This window comes from Hypanus sabinus, chromosome 18, assembly GCF_030144855.1.
Source record: "Hypanus sabinus isolate sHypSab1 chromosome 18, sHypSab1.hap1, whole genome shotgun sequence".
NCBI classification, from domain to species: Eukaryota; Metazoa; Chordata; class Chondrichthyes; order Myliobatiformes; family Dasyatidae; genus Hypanus; species Hypanus sabinus.
Window position 1 is genome coordinate 77958529 of NC_082723.1, and position 16686 is coordinate 77975214.

At 42.4% G+C, this 16686-nt stretch overlaps 1 protein-coding gene and 1 long non-coding RNA gene across 2 annotated transcripts in view; one reads left to right on the forward strand and one right to left on the reverse strand.

Moving 5' to 3' along the window:
* Window positions 1-226: 226 nt before the first annotated feature.
* Window positions 227-15352, reverse strand: sdf2l1 (stromal cell-derived factor 2-like 1). The gene is made up of 3 exons (XM_059943732.1): window positions 15025-15352; window positions 9681-9877; window positions 227-1345 (listed from the first exon to the last, which is right to left on the reverse strand). The coding sequence occupies exons 1-3, from the start codon at window positions 15218-15220 to the stop codon at window positions 1067-1069; spliced, it is 672 nt and encodes a 223-aa protein (XP_059799715.1). The 5' UTR covers window positions 15221-15352; the 3' UTR covers window positions 227-1066.
* A 234-nt stretch (window positions 15353-15586) lies between these two features.
* The window catches only part of LOC132377450 (uncharacterized), a 97036-nt gene continuing 95936 nt past the window's right edge, over window positions 15587-16686 (forward strand). The window contains exon 1 of the long non-coding RNA XR_009506643.1: window positions 15587-15658. This is a non-coding gene — a long non-coding RNA (uncharacterized LOC132377450). The remainder of the gene's footprint in view (window positions 15659-16686) is intronic.

The window sequence follows — 16686 nt, forward strand, 5'->3', positions numbered from 1 at the left end:
CATAGTATATAACATACACTTTAATAAATTTACTTTGGACTTTGAAATGCTCGATGGTACCACCGCAGAGGTCTTAAAAAAACAGAATACTCAATCAAGTACAGTAATTTGTTCAAAGTGAAACAGCTTTACATGAACAGACGATTGGAAAAGATTATGCAAATAAAACTTTTATTTTCTTTTAAAACATTTCCAACAACTGACAAAATATTGATTCACCAGGTACCTCAAAAACAGTTAATCCTGGAATTCTACAATTCTCCAGCAAATTGTCCATTTTGTTTGCACAAACTCAAAATTTCAATGATAAATAAGATGGCCACCATTAGAAGGCCAAAAGAAAATTCAGGAGAAGCTTCCTTTTTCAGTAGTTAAGGCAAACAGCATTGATGCATTTGCAGGGATGTTGTATTGACACACAAATGGAAAAGTGCATTGCTTAGGTTAGAAGAGGAGTCAAGACCTGTGTGGAACATAAATAGTGGCTGACTAATGTGTCATAAGACTGTTGATTTGAAAAACCAACTTGGAGCTAACAAATGTGGATTTAGAAATGCAAGGGGCACTAGCTGCAAAATGCTAAACAAGGTGATCTTGCACTCATTGATAGATTTTAATTCTCCCCTTTATTGCTACCTCATTTACACTAGCGGTTATGCTCAGCCTGTAGCTGGAATGGGAAGTACTGCATATGGCCGGTTACATTCCTCACTTTGCAGGTAATCATTTATCAGATAATATAATTTCATTTTATTAAAAAAGACTAAAAGAACATAGAAAATGGTGTTTGCAACTTTGGGGATCAAGAAAGTGACATGCAGATGACTTTGGAAGTATTCTTCCACTTCTTGAATGCAAGTTCATAAAGTGTTACTGAAAATTAAAATTCAGTTGGACATATGCTTGCACAAAACTTTGTTTTAATAACTTCAGAAATTGGGAAAGATCAGTACAATTGATTTTCACTGTACAAACCATGACTCCAGACAGGATGAAGCAATTGTCACTTGCAAACAATGCAACAATTTCTTATTGGCCTCACTTCCCAAGTAGTCTTTAAATAAAGCTACAACTCATCATGTTTTAATGGCTCAGCACTAGGCTTGATAAAGACACCTTCCATCACTGTCCAGTAATTGTCAACACTGGGGCTAAATGTGCCATGAACTTCAAGCTGACCCCTGATTGGATGGCCATACTGCTCTCCTGTTATGGTTAGAAAGACCTGGGTTCCTACGTGCTTGAAACGAACATCATCATCGCGCTCCCATCTCATGCCACTGCACTGTACAGTCCAGACATCCAAGTCATCTCCTTCTCCATTCTCTCCAAATGCACTTACTTCCTACATGGAAAAGTAAAGATCAGTATTACAATGATCACACCAGAAATCAAAGAAAATGTACTATCAAAGTACCTATATGTCACCATACACAACCCAAGGTTCATTTTCTTGCAGACATACTCCGTAAATCCAACAACCATTTGGACAGGTCAGGTATGGGCCGAATCTGAAGGTTTGGACGAAATAAGTGCTGGGCCAGATTGAAAAGGTCAGGGTGTTGGGACCAGAGGCTAGGAACGAGTTGGTTCAGCTTGCGGTTCCAAAGCTTATTTGCCTTAGTGCTGAACTGAGGCTGTGGTTTTACACCTTATATTCCATCTGGATAGCCTCCAACCTGATGGCCTGAACATCGATTTGTTGAGCTTCCAGTATTGCACCCCCCCCCCCCCCCCATTCCTTTTTCCTCTTACCATGTCCACTAGCCTGCCCATTGCCTCCCTCTGGTGTTCAACTCCCTTTTTCCATGGATGAGATTCATTAGATCTATTTATAGCCTGCAGAAGCAGGGCTTTATCTCCCTTTAAAAGAGGATATTCCAAGGGAATCTTATATTTAAGATCACAATAAATATATAGTTTACTTGTTTTCTTTTTGGTAGCAATGTGGAGATACATCTCTACCAAAGGTGTTGTGGAAGAAATTTTGTTACTAGCTAGATACTAAGGGGTTAGAGTTTTTTTTTCCGCAGCACCCTTAAACTGCTTCTGCAGGACTGCTGTAAAGGGCTAACTAGCTTGAGTGAGTAATCAAAGCATAATCACGTGATGTTCTGTTTTTTTTTAAAAAATAGCTGAACTGTGTAATTGTCCTGGCTTCAAGGTTGTAGGCAGAAGTAGCTTTGAATAGATAAAGAAAACTGTGCTAAGACATGATTATTGAGCAAAGGAATTATCTGCTTGCATGCTGTATTTCACAAACATGCTTGGAAGCTCTTGATAACATGCACTATGTCTATATAAAGAGAAAAGTCTGTGTACTCCGGGAGAATCTCAAGAACTCTGCTTTAAGAGGTTGACCTCTCCATGATGTGTATCATGTTATAATAAAATCTTTCAAAAGTGATCTCCCTTTGTGTCTGAGTAATACCTTTTCCGCAACAGGTGTAAGGCATCCTTCCTTCCACTAGTCTGTAGGTCACCCTTGGGAAATGCGTAGTCTCTGTTCAGCACCCCCTCCCAACCTCATCAGAGTTACGTGGAGCCATGGGAGCAGGTGGTGGATTTTCATATGAGCAGCTGGTGCATATCACAAGTCCTGGCTATGTGACCAGACAGACAATCTCTGAAGAGTATCGATAATAGATGGGGGTTGGTCACCTGTCTTGCACAGACACTACCCACTTCTGTAGAAAAATTTCCCAAGAGTAATTTTTTTTAAAGAATAGGCATCTGTTAGTCTCATGAGACCATGGATTTGCGCCATGGAAGGTTTCCAGTGCGCAGGCCTGGGCAGGATTGTATGGGAAATCGGCAGTTGCCCATGCTGTGTAAGCCTTCCCCTCTCCATGCCACCAATGTTGTCCAAGGGAACGGCACTGGGACCCAAGCAGAGCAATGTGTTGTTAAGTGTCTTACTCAAGGACACAACATGCTGCCTCAGCTGAGGCTCGAACCAGTGACCTTCAGATCACTAGACTGATGCCTTATGCACTAGGCCACACGTCAACCAAGAATAATCATAGTTATGGAAAGACCGTGAACAGCACATCATATGACACGGCACATAATGATGATTCCTTTTTTATTTAGAGATACACCACAGTCCAAGACCCCCCCCCCCATTACATATTGTGATCATTACCACATTATGTGACCATATCATTGATAGAAGTGAAACTGCTCCTATTTGGAGGAGGCAAATCCAGAGCGCACAGTATGAAAGTGAATGGCAAAAGGAATCAAGATCAACACAAGGAAAATATTTATGTAGAGGACAATCAGATTCTGGGATGCTCTGCTAAGGGCAGGTTCTACTGTACACAGAAGGGGAAGAAACCAGTTGCAATGCTCTTTTGGTCATTACTCTCTTCCTAACATTGTTCAAGTTGGCTGCAAGCATACTCCATGTATTAGTGAAGTTGCAAATGGAACAGAATTGCAAGTATCTTGATGCACCTGGGGCAGCACAGTAGCACAACACTTTACAGTACCAGCGACACAGGTTCAATTCCCAACCCTACCTGCAAAAGTTTGAATGTTTTCTCTGGTAACCTGGTTTTCTCCCACAGTCCAAAGATGTACTGGTTAGTAGGTTAATTGGTCATTGTAAATTGTCCCCGATTAGGCTAGGCAGTGATTGCTGGGCAGTGTAGCCTGAAGGGCTGGAAGTTCAAAGTTCACTATCTCAATAAAAAGGTTTGAATAAGGCCATCTCTTATTCTTCCAAGCTCCAACTCTTGACCTCACTGATAGGATAACCCATGAATTAGACAATTGAGGAGGCCAAGCTATTGGGTTCTTGATTAGTAAGGGCTTCAAAGGTTAGGAGAAGACAAGAGTATAGAATTGAGGGGGAAAATAAATTAGCCATAATCAAAAGGCGTAATAGACTTGATAGGCCAAATGGCCCAATTCTGCTCCTAAGTCTAAGCATCTTAAGGAATCTCCACTTTCAGCAAAGGAGAGAGGACAGCCAGTGACAATGCAGCTGGAGATGGCCATCATCAAGGTGGGAGCTAATGAAATAATGCCCTTGTGAACTAACTGCCAAAACCCATAAACTTTTGTGTTAATTCTGACTCTAGCCACTTGCATTTCCCATTTAAAACCCTCCAGCTTTGCTATGAACTCTAACCATCAAGTTGTCTATCATTGACATCAACAACAGTTACTTGAGCTTGGGCAGACACTCCTTTTGTCCATGTTTTTGATGTATGTCTATAATAAAGTCAGGAGAACACAAACTAAGTAGCACAGGCAGGATATTGTTGGGACCATACCTTGGAGGAAGATGACAGGACAATCATTAGTTGGATTGTGCATCCCGATGTGATTAGATTTGCTTTGTCACATCCACATAGAAACATCAAAAGGTGTGATGAAACCGGTCATTTACTGTCGTGTCGTGGGCCAAAGGGCCTGTATCGTGCTGTAGGTTTTTCTGTGTTTCTATGTTGGGGCAGCCTGCAAGTGTCATTATGCTTCTGGCACCAACTCTAACTCACGTTTTTGAAATGTGGGAGGAAATCAGCGCCCCAAAGGAAACCCACATGGTCATGGGAAGAATATGCAAATTCCATACAACGGGAAGAATTGCGTTGGGCTAACTCTTTATCCCCCTTAAAAAATGCGCTGATATGATCTGTCAGATAGATGCCAGTGGATAGATTGGCTAGAAATGCCTTGGATAGTAACAAAAACCTAACTTGTAATTGGTCTTTATCACCTTGTCTTGTTGACCATTCGAGCAGCTCATATATCAGTGGATATGTATTTCAAGATGCTTACCCTAATTTGTATTAGTATTCTTGCATATACTCTGAATTCTCCTTCCCTCATCTGCTCTCCCTAAACCAGAGGTTCCCAACCTTTATTTGTTTACTTTTTGAGATACAGCATGGAACAGGCTCCTACAGCCCTTCAAGATGCACCACACAACAGTCACCTGATTAATCCTAGCTTAATTTACAATGACCAATTAACTCATCACCTAGTACATCTTTGGACTGTGGAAGGAAAACAGAGCACCCGGAGGAAGCTCATGCAGTCACAGGGAGAATGTACAAACTCCTTACGGGCAACACCAGGCAATGAACTCGGATCATCAGGACTGTATAAGGCTGTTCTAACCACTACACTTCCATACCTCCCATGGACCTCTACCGGAATAAAGGGACTCAGGATAGGTTCGATGGTAAAACAAGCAAAGATAACACGCAGTCAGACTGTCAGGCAAGTGGTAAGACAAAATTGCAGCCAGCAGGGTGAGTATCAGTGCATTAGGGATGCAGAATCAAAAAGGGTAGCAAATACAGCACTCAAAGACAATTCACAAAATACGAGAAATAAGGTGGATGATTTTGTTGCACTGTTACAGATTATCAGGGATGATGTGACCATCACTGAATCGTGGCTGAAGGATGGTTGTAGTTGGGAGCTGAATGTCCAAGGCTGCACACTGTGTCAGAGGGATAGGAATGTAGTCAGAGGGGGTGGTGTGGCTCTGCCAGTAAAGAATGGCATCAAATTAGTAGAAAGATGGGACATAGGATTGGAAGATGTTAAATCCTTGTGGGTTGAGCTAAGAAACCCCACGGGTAAATGGACCCTAATGGCAGTAGACGGGATGTGGACCACAGATTACTTCAAGAAATAGAAAAGGCTTGTCAAAAGAGCTATGTTACGATAATCATGAGAGGTTTCAATATGCAGGACAATTGGGAAAATCGGGATAGTAATAGATCTTAAAGAGTGAGTTTGTTAAATGCCTATGAGATGGATTTATAGAGCACTTTGTCATTGAGACCACCAAAGAATCAGCTATTCTGGTTTGAAGGTAATGTGATGAACTAGAGACAATTAGGGAGCTTAAAGTGAAAGAGCCTTTAGGAGCTAGGAGTCACAATAGGATTGAGATCAAATTGAAATTTGATAGGGAGAAAGTAAAGTCTGACATATCAGAATTCCAGTGGAGCAAAGGAAATTACAGTGGTATGAGAGAGGAGTCGGTCAAACTAAATTGGAAGATGCTGGCATGGATGACAGCAGAGCAGCAATGGCTTGAGTTTCTGGGAAAAATGAGGAAGGTGCAATATAGATGAATTCCAAAAACAAAGAAATACTCAAATGGTAAAATAGCACAATTGCGGCTGACAAGGGAATTCAAAGCTAACGTACAAACCCCCTTTCCAGAAAAGTTGGGATATTTTCCAAAATGCAATAAAAACAAAAATCTGTGATATGTTAATTCACGTGAACCTTTATTTAACTGACAAAAGTACAAAGAAAAGATTTTCAATAGTTTTACTGACCGACTTAATTGTATTTTGTAAATATACACAAATTTAGAATTTGATGGCTGCAACACACTCAACAAAAGTTGAGACAGAGGCATGTTTACCATTGTGTTACATCACCTTTCCTTTTCATAACACTTTTTAATCGTTTTGGAACTGAGGATACTAATTGTAGTAGATTTGCAATTGGAAATTTTGTCCATTCTTGCTTGATATAAGACTTCAGCTGCTCAGCAGTCCGTGGTCTCCATTGTCTCATTCTCCTCTTCATGATGCATCATACATTTTCAATAGGAGACAGATCTGGACTGGTAGCAGGCCAGTCAAGCACATGCACTCTGTGTCTACAAAGCCATGCTGTTGTAGCCCGTGCAGAATGTAGTCTGGCATTGTCCTGCTGAAATAAGCATGGGAAGAGACGGCGCCTTAATGGCAACATATGTCTCTCTAAAATCCTAATATACGCCTCAGAGTCAATGGTACCTTCACATACATGCAACTCATCCATGCCGTGGGCACTGATGCACCCCCATATCATCACAGATGCTGGCTTTTGCATCTTTCACTGATAACAATCAGGATGGTCGTTTTCATCTTTGGCACGGAGAACTCGAGGCCCGTTTCTACTGAAAACTAGCTGAAATGTGGACACATCTGATCACAGCACACGGTTCCACAGTCTTTCGGTCTATCAGAGATTAGCTCGGCCCCAGAGAACTCGCCGGTGTTTCTGCATAGAGTTGATGTATGACTTCCTCCTTGTGTGGTACAGTTTCAAGTTGCATTTCTGGATGCAGCGACGGACTGTGTTAAGTGACAATGGTTTTCCGAAGTACTCCCGAGCCCAGGTGGCTATAATTGTTATAGTAGCATGACAGTTTCTTAGGCTGTACCGCCTGAAGGCTCGAAGATCACATGCATTCAACAGTGGTTTCCCACCTTGACCTTTACGCACTGAGATGTCTCTGAATTCTCTGAATCTTTTCACAATATTATGTACTGTAAATGTAGAAAGAACTAAATTCTCTGCAATCTTGCATTGGGAAATGTTCCTTTTGAACCGACTAACAATTTTCTCACAAGGGGTGAGCCATGACCCACCCTTGCTTGCAAAGAATAAGCCTTTGATGGATGCTACTTTTATACCCAGTCATGATACCTCACCTGCTACCAATTAGCCTGCTTAATGTGGAGTCTTCCAAACCGGTGTTACTTGAATATTCTGTGCACTTTTCAATCTTATTTTAACTCTGTCCCAACTTTTGTTGAGTGTGTTGCAGCCATCAAATTCTAAATTTGTGTATATTTACAAAATACAATTAAGTTGGTCAGTAAAACTATTGAAAATCTTTTCTTTGTACTTTTGTCAGTTAAATAAAGGTTGACGAGAATTAACATATCACAGATTTTTGTTTTTGTGGCATTTTGGAAAATATCCCAACTTTTCTGGAAATGGGGTTTGTAAAAACAAAAGGGAGGGCATACAACAAGCAAAAATTAGCAGGAAGATAGAGGATTGGGAAGTCTTAAAAACCCACAGAGAGCAACAAAAAGAATCATTGGAGGGAAAAAAATGAAATATGAAAGCAAGCTAGCAAGCAATATCAAAGTGGATATTAAAAGCTTTTTCAAGTATGTAAATAAGAGATGCAATGGATATAGGACCACTAGAAAATGAAGCCGGAGAAATAATAACAGGGGACAAGCTGATGGCATATGAACTAAATGAGTATTTTGCATCAATTTCCACTGTGGAGGACAATAGCAGTATGTTGTAGTGTGTGAAGGAAGAGAAGTGAGTGCAGTTACTATTACAAGAGAGAAGGTGCTCAAAAAGCTGAAAGATCTAAGGGTACACAAGTCATGCGGACCAGATGAACTGCACCCTAGTGTTCTGAAAAAGATAGCTTTAGAGATTGTGGAAGAATTAGCAATGATTGTTCAAAAACCACTGGACTCTGGCATGGTACCAGAGGACTGGAAAATTGCAAATGTCACTCCACTCTAAGAAAGGAGGAAGGTAGCAAAAAGGAAATTACAAATCACTTCGTCCATCCTCAGTGGTTGGGTAGAAGTTAGAGTCAACTGGAGTGAATGGGGATATAGTGGATGTTGTACATTTGGACTTTCAGTAGGCATTTGACAAGGTGCCACACATGGAAGCTGCTTACCAAATGTTACAGGAAAGTTATAACATGGTTACAGTATTGACTGATTGGTAGGAGGCAGCAAGTGAGAATAAAAGTATCCTTGTTTGGTTGGCTGCCAGTCTAATGACTGGTGGAGGAGCAGGTAGTTGTGAGGAAAGGGGTAGGCTCAGAAGGACTTATACACATTAGGGGAATGGGCAAGAAAGTGGCAAATGAAATACAATGTTCATGAACTTTGCTGTGGAAATAAATGTGCAGACTAATTTTAAAATGGGGAAAAAAAATCTAAAAAATCTGTGATGCATAGGGACTTAGTTCTCGTGCAGAACACCATAAAGGTTAATTTACAGGTTGAGTTGGTGGTGAGGAAGGCAAATGCCATGACAGCATTCATTTCAAGAGGTCTAGAAAACAAGAGCAAGGATGCGATGCTGAGTCTTTACAAAGCACTAGTGAGGCCTCACCTTGAGTATTGTGAACAGTTTGGGTTTGTCATCTGAGAAAACATGTGCTGGTATTGGAGAGGACCCAGAGGAGGTTCACAAGGATGATTCCAGGAATGAAAGGGTTATCATGCAAGGAATGCTTGATGGGTTTTCGGGCCTGTACTCCCTGGAATTTAGAAGGATGAGGGGGAATCTCATTGAAACCTTTTGAGGATGTTCAAAGGCCTAGACAGAATAGATGTGGAAAGAATGTTTCCTATGGTGGTTGAGTCTTGGACAAGAGGGCACAGCCTCAGGATAGAGGGGCATTCACTTAAAACAGAGATGCGGAGAAACTTCTTTAGCCAGAGGGTGGTGAATTTGTGGAACTTGTTACCACATGCAGCTGGAGAGCCCAGATCATTGGATGTAGTTAAGGCAGAGACTGATAGATTCTTCATTGAACACGGCATCAAAGATTACAGGGAGAAGACCAGAGAATCTGAGGAGGGAAAATAAGGATCATTCATGATTGAATGGCGGGACAGACTGAATGGAACTAATTGTCTAATTCTGCTCCTATGTCTTACTATTAACCGGGGTGTCTATGGACCCCAGGTTGGGAACCCTGCCCTAAGCAGAAGCTGATCTCAGCCTCACCAAATGCCCTTTCTGCCCACCCGACCTGTCTGCAACCCTACACATACAGCTGTCTCATGATCAAAAAATTCTTGCATCACCTAAAATTGTGCTGATCACAAACCCTGAACTTAAGCCCAAATCAGAATCACAGTTAGAACTTATACCTGATTTCCAGAGAGTGGGGACACAAAGTGGTGACTGTGCAGGTTTCTTCCAGTGTTGACATGTGTTAGTCGTATTGACTGTCCACATTTGATGGGTATTCCTCGCTGACAAACCTGGCCTGGTTTTCCTCTCACTGTCCAGTAGCTGTTGCTGTCATCCGAAGCACTTACACCAGTCACAGACTGCTGACCACTTCCTTATGAGAAAAAGAGTGATTGCACTGTAAAATCCCAAAGCAATTTCAAGATCATCAAAAATTCCAGAAACTGCTGCTATTTGAGATGCATATGCTGCAACTTTAATCATCACCCGAGGATCAATGGAAACTTAATGAGGGTCCTCCATTTCTGGCCGTGTTCAGGGCTTCCTTCATCATGTCTGTAACTTCATCTCAGTTTTCACTGTCAGTCATGCATGTCCAGGGTGGAGACTCAGGAATACCATTGCACTCAGATGTAGAAGGATTCTTCATTGCTGTTTCTGTAACAATTTTGTTTGACCAGTCAGGGTTGTGAGCCTTGGGCTGAACCCCCAAAAGTGGAGGATCAGTGGACCACTCTTAGTTTGGGCTTTACCCTTTCACTCGTTTGGCATGGTCTCCTACCAAGAGCCAAAGCATAAAGCCCTGACTCCAGCCAATACTAACCTCCTGGTCATTGAGGCACACAAGCCTCCAAGCCCTATGACAAGATTGTGGCCATTCTGGAGGTCACTGAGAGCAGAGGTGGGGTAATGTCTTGAAAACAAAAAATCAAATAAAACAGTGCAAAAGACAAAATGCTGGAGGAGCTGAACAGGTCAGGCAGCATCCATGGTAATGAACAACAGTCCAACTATTCAGGCCAAGACACTTCATCAGAAAGAGTCTTGGCCCAAAATGTCATTTCCATGGACGCTGTCTGACCTCCTGGGTTCCTTCAGCATGGTGTGTGTTGCTTTGGATTTCCAGCATCTGCAGAATTTTGTATTTAAAATAAAACTCGATCTCTTCACTCAATATTTATAGTGCAGAAATAATCATGGGAAAAACAGTGAACCAAAAAGAAACTTTCCCTTTAAAATTAACGAATTGAAGGGAGAAACAGTACAAAACTAAACATTATGACTGCACTAGAAGTATGCAGTGGATGTTCATCAGGATGTTGCAAGAGGTTTGGATAAGCTGGCTGAAGGAAAAACCTGATTGGGGTGTCAGACTTAGGTAGGGTGAAGTGAGAGACTTTTCCCCTCACAGCTGACAAAAATGAATGGGCATAGAATTAAATCAGAGGTTGGGAAGTTTAAAGGAGATTTGATTTTTCTCCTCCACCCAGGAGGTTCCAAATCTCTACTGCACCATTTCAAGAGGCTGAAGGCACCCTCCCAACATTCAAGTGTTTACTCTGTACTACTCAAACTGCCATGGCATTGAAGACCAGGGGCTGGAAGCAGATGCTGAAAACTGATTTTGTCTGGTAGTTGTCTGTCATCTCTGACAAAGAAGTCTTCTGTGCCTCGCCATGCCCTTTGCTCTCTACAGGACACTGCAGTACTACAAACTCATTTCCAGAAAAGTTGGGATATTTTTCAAAATGCAATAAAAACAAAAATCTGTGATATGTTAATTCACATGAACCTTTATTTAACTGACAAAAGTACAAAAAGATTTTCAATAGTTTTACTGACCAAATTAATTGTATATTGTAAATATACACAAATTTAGAATTTGATGGCTGCAACACACTCAACAAAAGTTGACAGTGGCATGTTTACCATTGTGTTACATCACCTTTCCTTTTCATAACACTTTTTAATCGTTTTGGAACTGAGGATACTAATTGTAGTAGATTTGCAATTGGAAATTTTGTCCATTCTTGCTTGATATAAGACTTCAGCTGCTCAGCAGTCCATGTTCTCCATTGTCTGATTCTCCTCTTCATGATGCACCATACATTTTCAACAGGAGATAGATCTGGACTGGCAGCAGGCCAGTCAAGCACATGCACTCTGTGTCTACAAAGCCACGCTGTTGTAGCCCGTGCAGAATGTGGTCTGGCATTGCCCTGCTGAAATAAGCATGGGAAGAGACGTAGCCTTAATGGCAACATATGTCTCTCTAAAATCCTAATATATGCCTCAGAGTCAATGGTACCTTCACATACATGCAACTCACCCATGCCGTGGACACTGATGCACCCCCATATCATCACAGATGCTGGCTTTTGCATCTTTCACTGTTAACAATCAGGATGGTCATTTTCATCTTTGGCACGGGGAACTCGAGGCCCGTTTTTACCGAAAACTAGCTGAAATGTGGACACACCTGACCACAGCAAACGGTTCCACAGTCTTTCAGTCCATCTGAGATGAGCTCGGGCCCAGAGAACTCGCCGGTGTTTCTGCATAGAGTTGATGTATGGCTTCCTCCTTGTGTTATACAGTTTCAAGTTGCATTTCTGGACGCAGCGACGGACTGTGTTAAGTGACAATGGTTTTCCGAAGTACTCCCGAGCCCAGGTGGCTATAATTGTCACAGTAACATGACAGTTTCTTAGGCAGTACCGCCTGAAGGCTCGAAGATCACACGCATTCAACAGTGGTTTCCGACCTTGCCCTTTACGCACCGAGATGTCTCTGAATTCTGAATCTTTTCACAATATTATGTACTGTAGATGTTGAAAGACCCAAATTCTCTGCAATCTTGCGTTGGGAAATGTTCCTTTTGAACCGACTAACAATTTTCTCACAAAGGGGTGAGCCATGACCCACCCTTGCTTGCAAAGACTAAGCCTTTGATGGACGCTACTTTTATACCCAGTCATGATACCTCACCTGCTACCAATTAGCCTGCTTAATGTGGAGTCTTCCAAACCGGTGTTACTTGAATATTCTGTGCACTTTTCAATCTTATTTTAACTCTGTCCCAACTTTTGTTGAGTGTGTTGCAGCCATCAAATTCTAAATTTGTGTATATTTACAAAATACAATTAAGTTGGTCAGTAAAACTATTGAAAATCTTTTCTTTGTACTTTTGTCAGTTAAATAAAGGTTGACGAGAATTAACATATCACAGATTTTTGTTTTTGTGGCATTTTGGAAAATATCCCAACTTTTCTGGAAATGGGGTTTGTAAAAACAAAAGGGAGAGCATACAACAAGCAAAAATTAGCAGGAAGATAGAGGATTGGGAAGTCTTAAAAACCCACAGAGAGCAACAAAAAGAATCATTAGAAGGGAAAAAAATGAAATATGAAAGCAAGCCAGGGTTCAAATTCAACTACAGCAAAATGCACTACATACACACACAAAAAATGGGACCCAAGAGTTTGCAGGTATAGGGAGAATGAAAATACTTATTGTGGACTGAGTCACAGTGTCAAACTATCAAACCAGGGATTTCAAAACCACTGAACATAATCTTTGGTGGAAAGACAGGAGGAGAGCAAGTTGCAGGGCCAGGGTGGTCCAGGTGAGATATCTGGATTCCAAAAGCTTCCAAGGCACAGATAGAAAACTGGGAAGGGCAAGACAGATGAGAAACAGCTTTCCATTTACTCTTGAAACAAATGGAAACTGAAAAGATTGAAGAGGTTAGGACTTTATTTCTTGGAACACAGAAGACTGAGCGGAGATTTTATAGAGGCATACAAAATTATGAAGTACACAGATAGGGTAAATGCAAGCAGGCTTTCTCCACTGAGGTTTGGTGGGGCTACAACTTGAGATCATGGGTTATGGATAAAATGTGAAAAGCTTGAGTGAAGAAGTTTCCCCTCACATTCCCCTTAGAGGGTGGTGAGAGTGTGGAACAAGCTGCTCGTGGTGCATGTGAGCTAAATTTCAATGTTTAAGAGAGATTTGGATAAGTACATGGATGGCAGGAGTATGGCGGGCTTTGGTCCAGTGCAGGTTGATAGGAGTAGGAAGTTTAAATGTTTCAACACTGACTAAATGGGCCAAAGTGTTTCTGTGCTGTACTTTTCTTTGACACTAAAGTATCAAAATGGCATAATTGTATACAGTTCAATAACAAAACCTTTTCAGTTAAATACACTCCAGTAATATGGTGTGTAAACAAAATCCAAGCTGGTAACATTTCTCCATGGTCAGGTTAACCCTTCCAAAAAGTATTCACATCAAGATACATTCTGACAAACAAAATCAGAATAATCTCACAAGGCTGCAGCTGCTTCTATTTCTAGTTGGAGAATAAGCTACAAATTATAAAACAAATGGTGGGTTAAATATAGCTGCGCGGGGCTGAGTTTCATTTTACAAGTACTGGCAGGAAGCTGGTAAGTTACAACATGGTGGCTAAATTACTACTAATCAAGATTGTTTAATATCATTTCCAGTACGTAAGTAAAATAATTGTTACTTTGGATGCGATGCAGCCCAAAAAAAAATAATTGAATAAAGAACACAACAAATACAAATGTCCATAACGTGATGCCAGGCACAGGAGTGTCTGTACATAAAATGACTGTACAGGAAATAGTAGTGGAGGGACAGATTAGTGGGCGAAGATTTTGACCAGAATTACTACCTGGGAAAAGTAACTGTTCGTAACTCTGGTGGTCCTGGTGTGGCCTCTTCCCTGGGGAGAGTGGGTCAAACAGTCTATGAGCAGGATGGGTGGGATCCTTCATGTTGTTACTGGCCCTACTGAGCACCTTTAGTGTAGCACAATAGTGTAATGGTCAGCACAATACTGGGTACCAGCAACCCAGTTTCAATTCTTGCTACTGTCTGTAACGAGTTTTTACATTACTGCAGGTTTCCTTGGGGTGCTCCAGTTTCCTCCCACAGTCCAAAGACCAACTGGTTGTGGGTTAATGGTTATTGTAAATTGTTCCATAATTAGGCCAGGGTTAAATCGGAGGACTACTGGGCAGCATAGCTCTAAGGGCCATAAGGCCCTATTTCATGCTGTATCTCAGGAAATAAATTAAATCTTTCTCTGTATGTGTCCTTGATAGCTTGTAGGATGGTGCCAGTGATGAGGTAGGCAATTTTAACTATCCTGCCTGCTGCAGTGCAGCCTCTGCACTGCACATCTGTAGAATGGAACAAGTATAAATGTGCATAGGCCACTCTCTTCAGCCTTGCATTGACCTCAGTGCCCCCAGGTGTTGCAAGATGGATGGAGGGTGGTGGTGTGCTCTGATACTAACCCTAGTGCACCAGGAGTTTAGGAGGGGGCGAAGACTGGCACCTCAGTACCCGAGTAGATTGGGGTGGACCCCATTCGCCCTGCAGACTGGGGGGGGGGGGGGGGGAAGAAGACTGATCTGACGTGGACCCCACTTCCCCCCGGAAATTGGGGACTGCCCTGGTGTAGACCCCACTGCCCCCAGCACTTACCCGAGCCGTACTTGACGTCGTGCGAGTGCAGGCGGACGTTGTGCTGGTGGTTGAGAAGCTTCACCACTGAACCGCAGGTGACATATTGCTGCTCGGTAGGGGAGGAAGCGACAGTGGCGGTGACAACAGCGGCCAGTAGGATACACATCGACAACCCCAGTGCAGAGCTCCGATCTCGGTCTCTCACCCCCGCCATGGCGCGAGCTACTTGCCTGCAACTCCGCCGGTTGGTTACCTCGCGGCTGCGTACATGGGCCTTTCCCGACTCACTTCCTCGCGCGCCGCAGCCAATCAACGACTGCCAGCATCCACCTGCCGGATGGGGTCAGTGCAGGCAGGTCAAGCAGCCAACGCTTCTGGAGCAAGCTCCACCTTTGTGGTGACGATAATAGTTTCGATTGGCTCAGACGTAACAATGCTAACCCACTCGCAGGCCGTGTGTGGAATGCTGTTGTCTGATTGGAAAAATCACGCAAAAGGCGGGACCTTTGGCGATGTCAATCAAATCGCCGGGGGAAATCACGCGCGGCTCACACGTCGGCTTTCTCCATTGGATGAAGAGGTGCTGTAGGTGTCTGATTGGCCGGGGAGCGAACCAATGGGCTGAGACATCTCTGGGTTACCTGCAGGAAAGGTGAGTCAACCTAAGTAGACGAGTAGAACATGGCAGATTCAGGAAATCCGAAATAAAGTCTGCCACTAAAATAAATGTTCTGGAGGTTAGGTCAAGTCAAGTTTATTGTCATGTCCAACAGAATGGTGACATAGGTATAATAAATCTGCAGATGCTGGAAATCCAGAGCAACATACACAACATAGGATAATGAACAGCCTGCTTGCAGCCGTATCAGATCTATGTAGGTACATACAAAACGCAGAACATAAAATCACACAACACAGTGAAGAAAACTTTTGTGCAAAGCAGGACAAATCAGAGACAACACGAGGAAATAGATAGATACTTTATTCATCCCCAAGGGGAAATTCAACATTTTTCCAGTGTCCCATACACTTATTGTAGCAAAACTAATTACATACAGTATTTAACTCAGTATAAATATGATATGCATCTAAAATCACCCTCCCAAAAAGCATTAATAAATAGCTTTTAAAAAGTTCTTAAATACTTTACTAAAGTGCATTGAGTAGTAACTTAAGCTCAGTCCTCACCCCAGCACTTTAACATGTCTTGCCCCTGGTGGTTGAATTGTAGAGCCGAATGGCGTTGGGGAGTAATGATCTCTTCATCCTGTCTGAGGAGCATTGCATTGACAGCAACCTGCCGCTGAAGCTGCTTCTCTGTCTCTGGATGGTGCTGTGCAGAGGATGTTCAGGGTTTTCCATGATTGACCATAGCCTACTCAGCGCCCTCCACTCTGCCACCGATGTCATACTCTCCAGTTCTGCGCCCACAACAGAGCCCGCCTTCCTTACCAGCTTATTAAGACGTGAGGCGTCCCTCTTCTTAATCTGCAGATGCTGGAAATTCAAACAACAACACACACAAAATGCTGGTGGAGCACAGCAGGCCAGGCAGCATCTATAAGGAGAAGCACTGTCGACGTTTCGGTCCTGATGAAGGGTCTCAGCTCGAAACATCAACAGTGCTTCTCCAAATCAGAGACAACTCCATCGAGTTACAAAAGGTAGGGTTAGCACAGT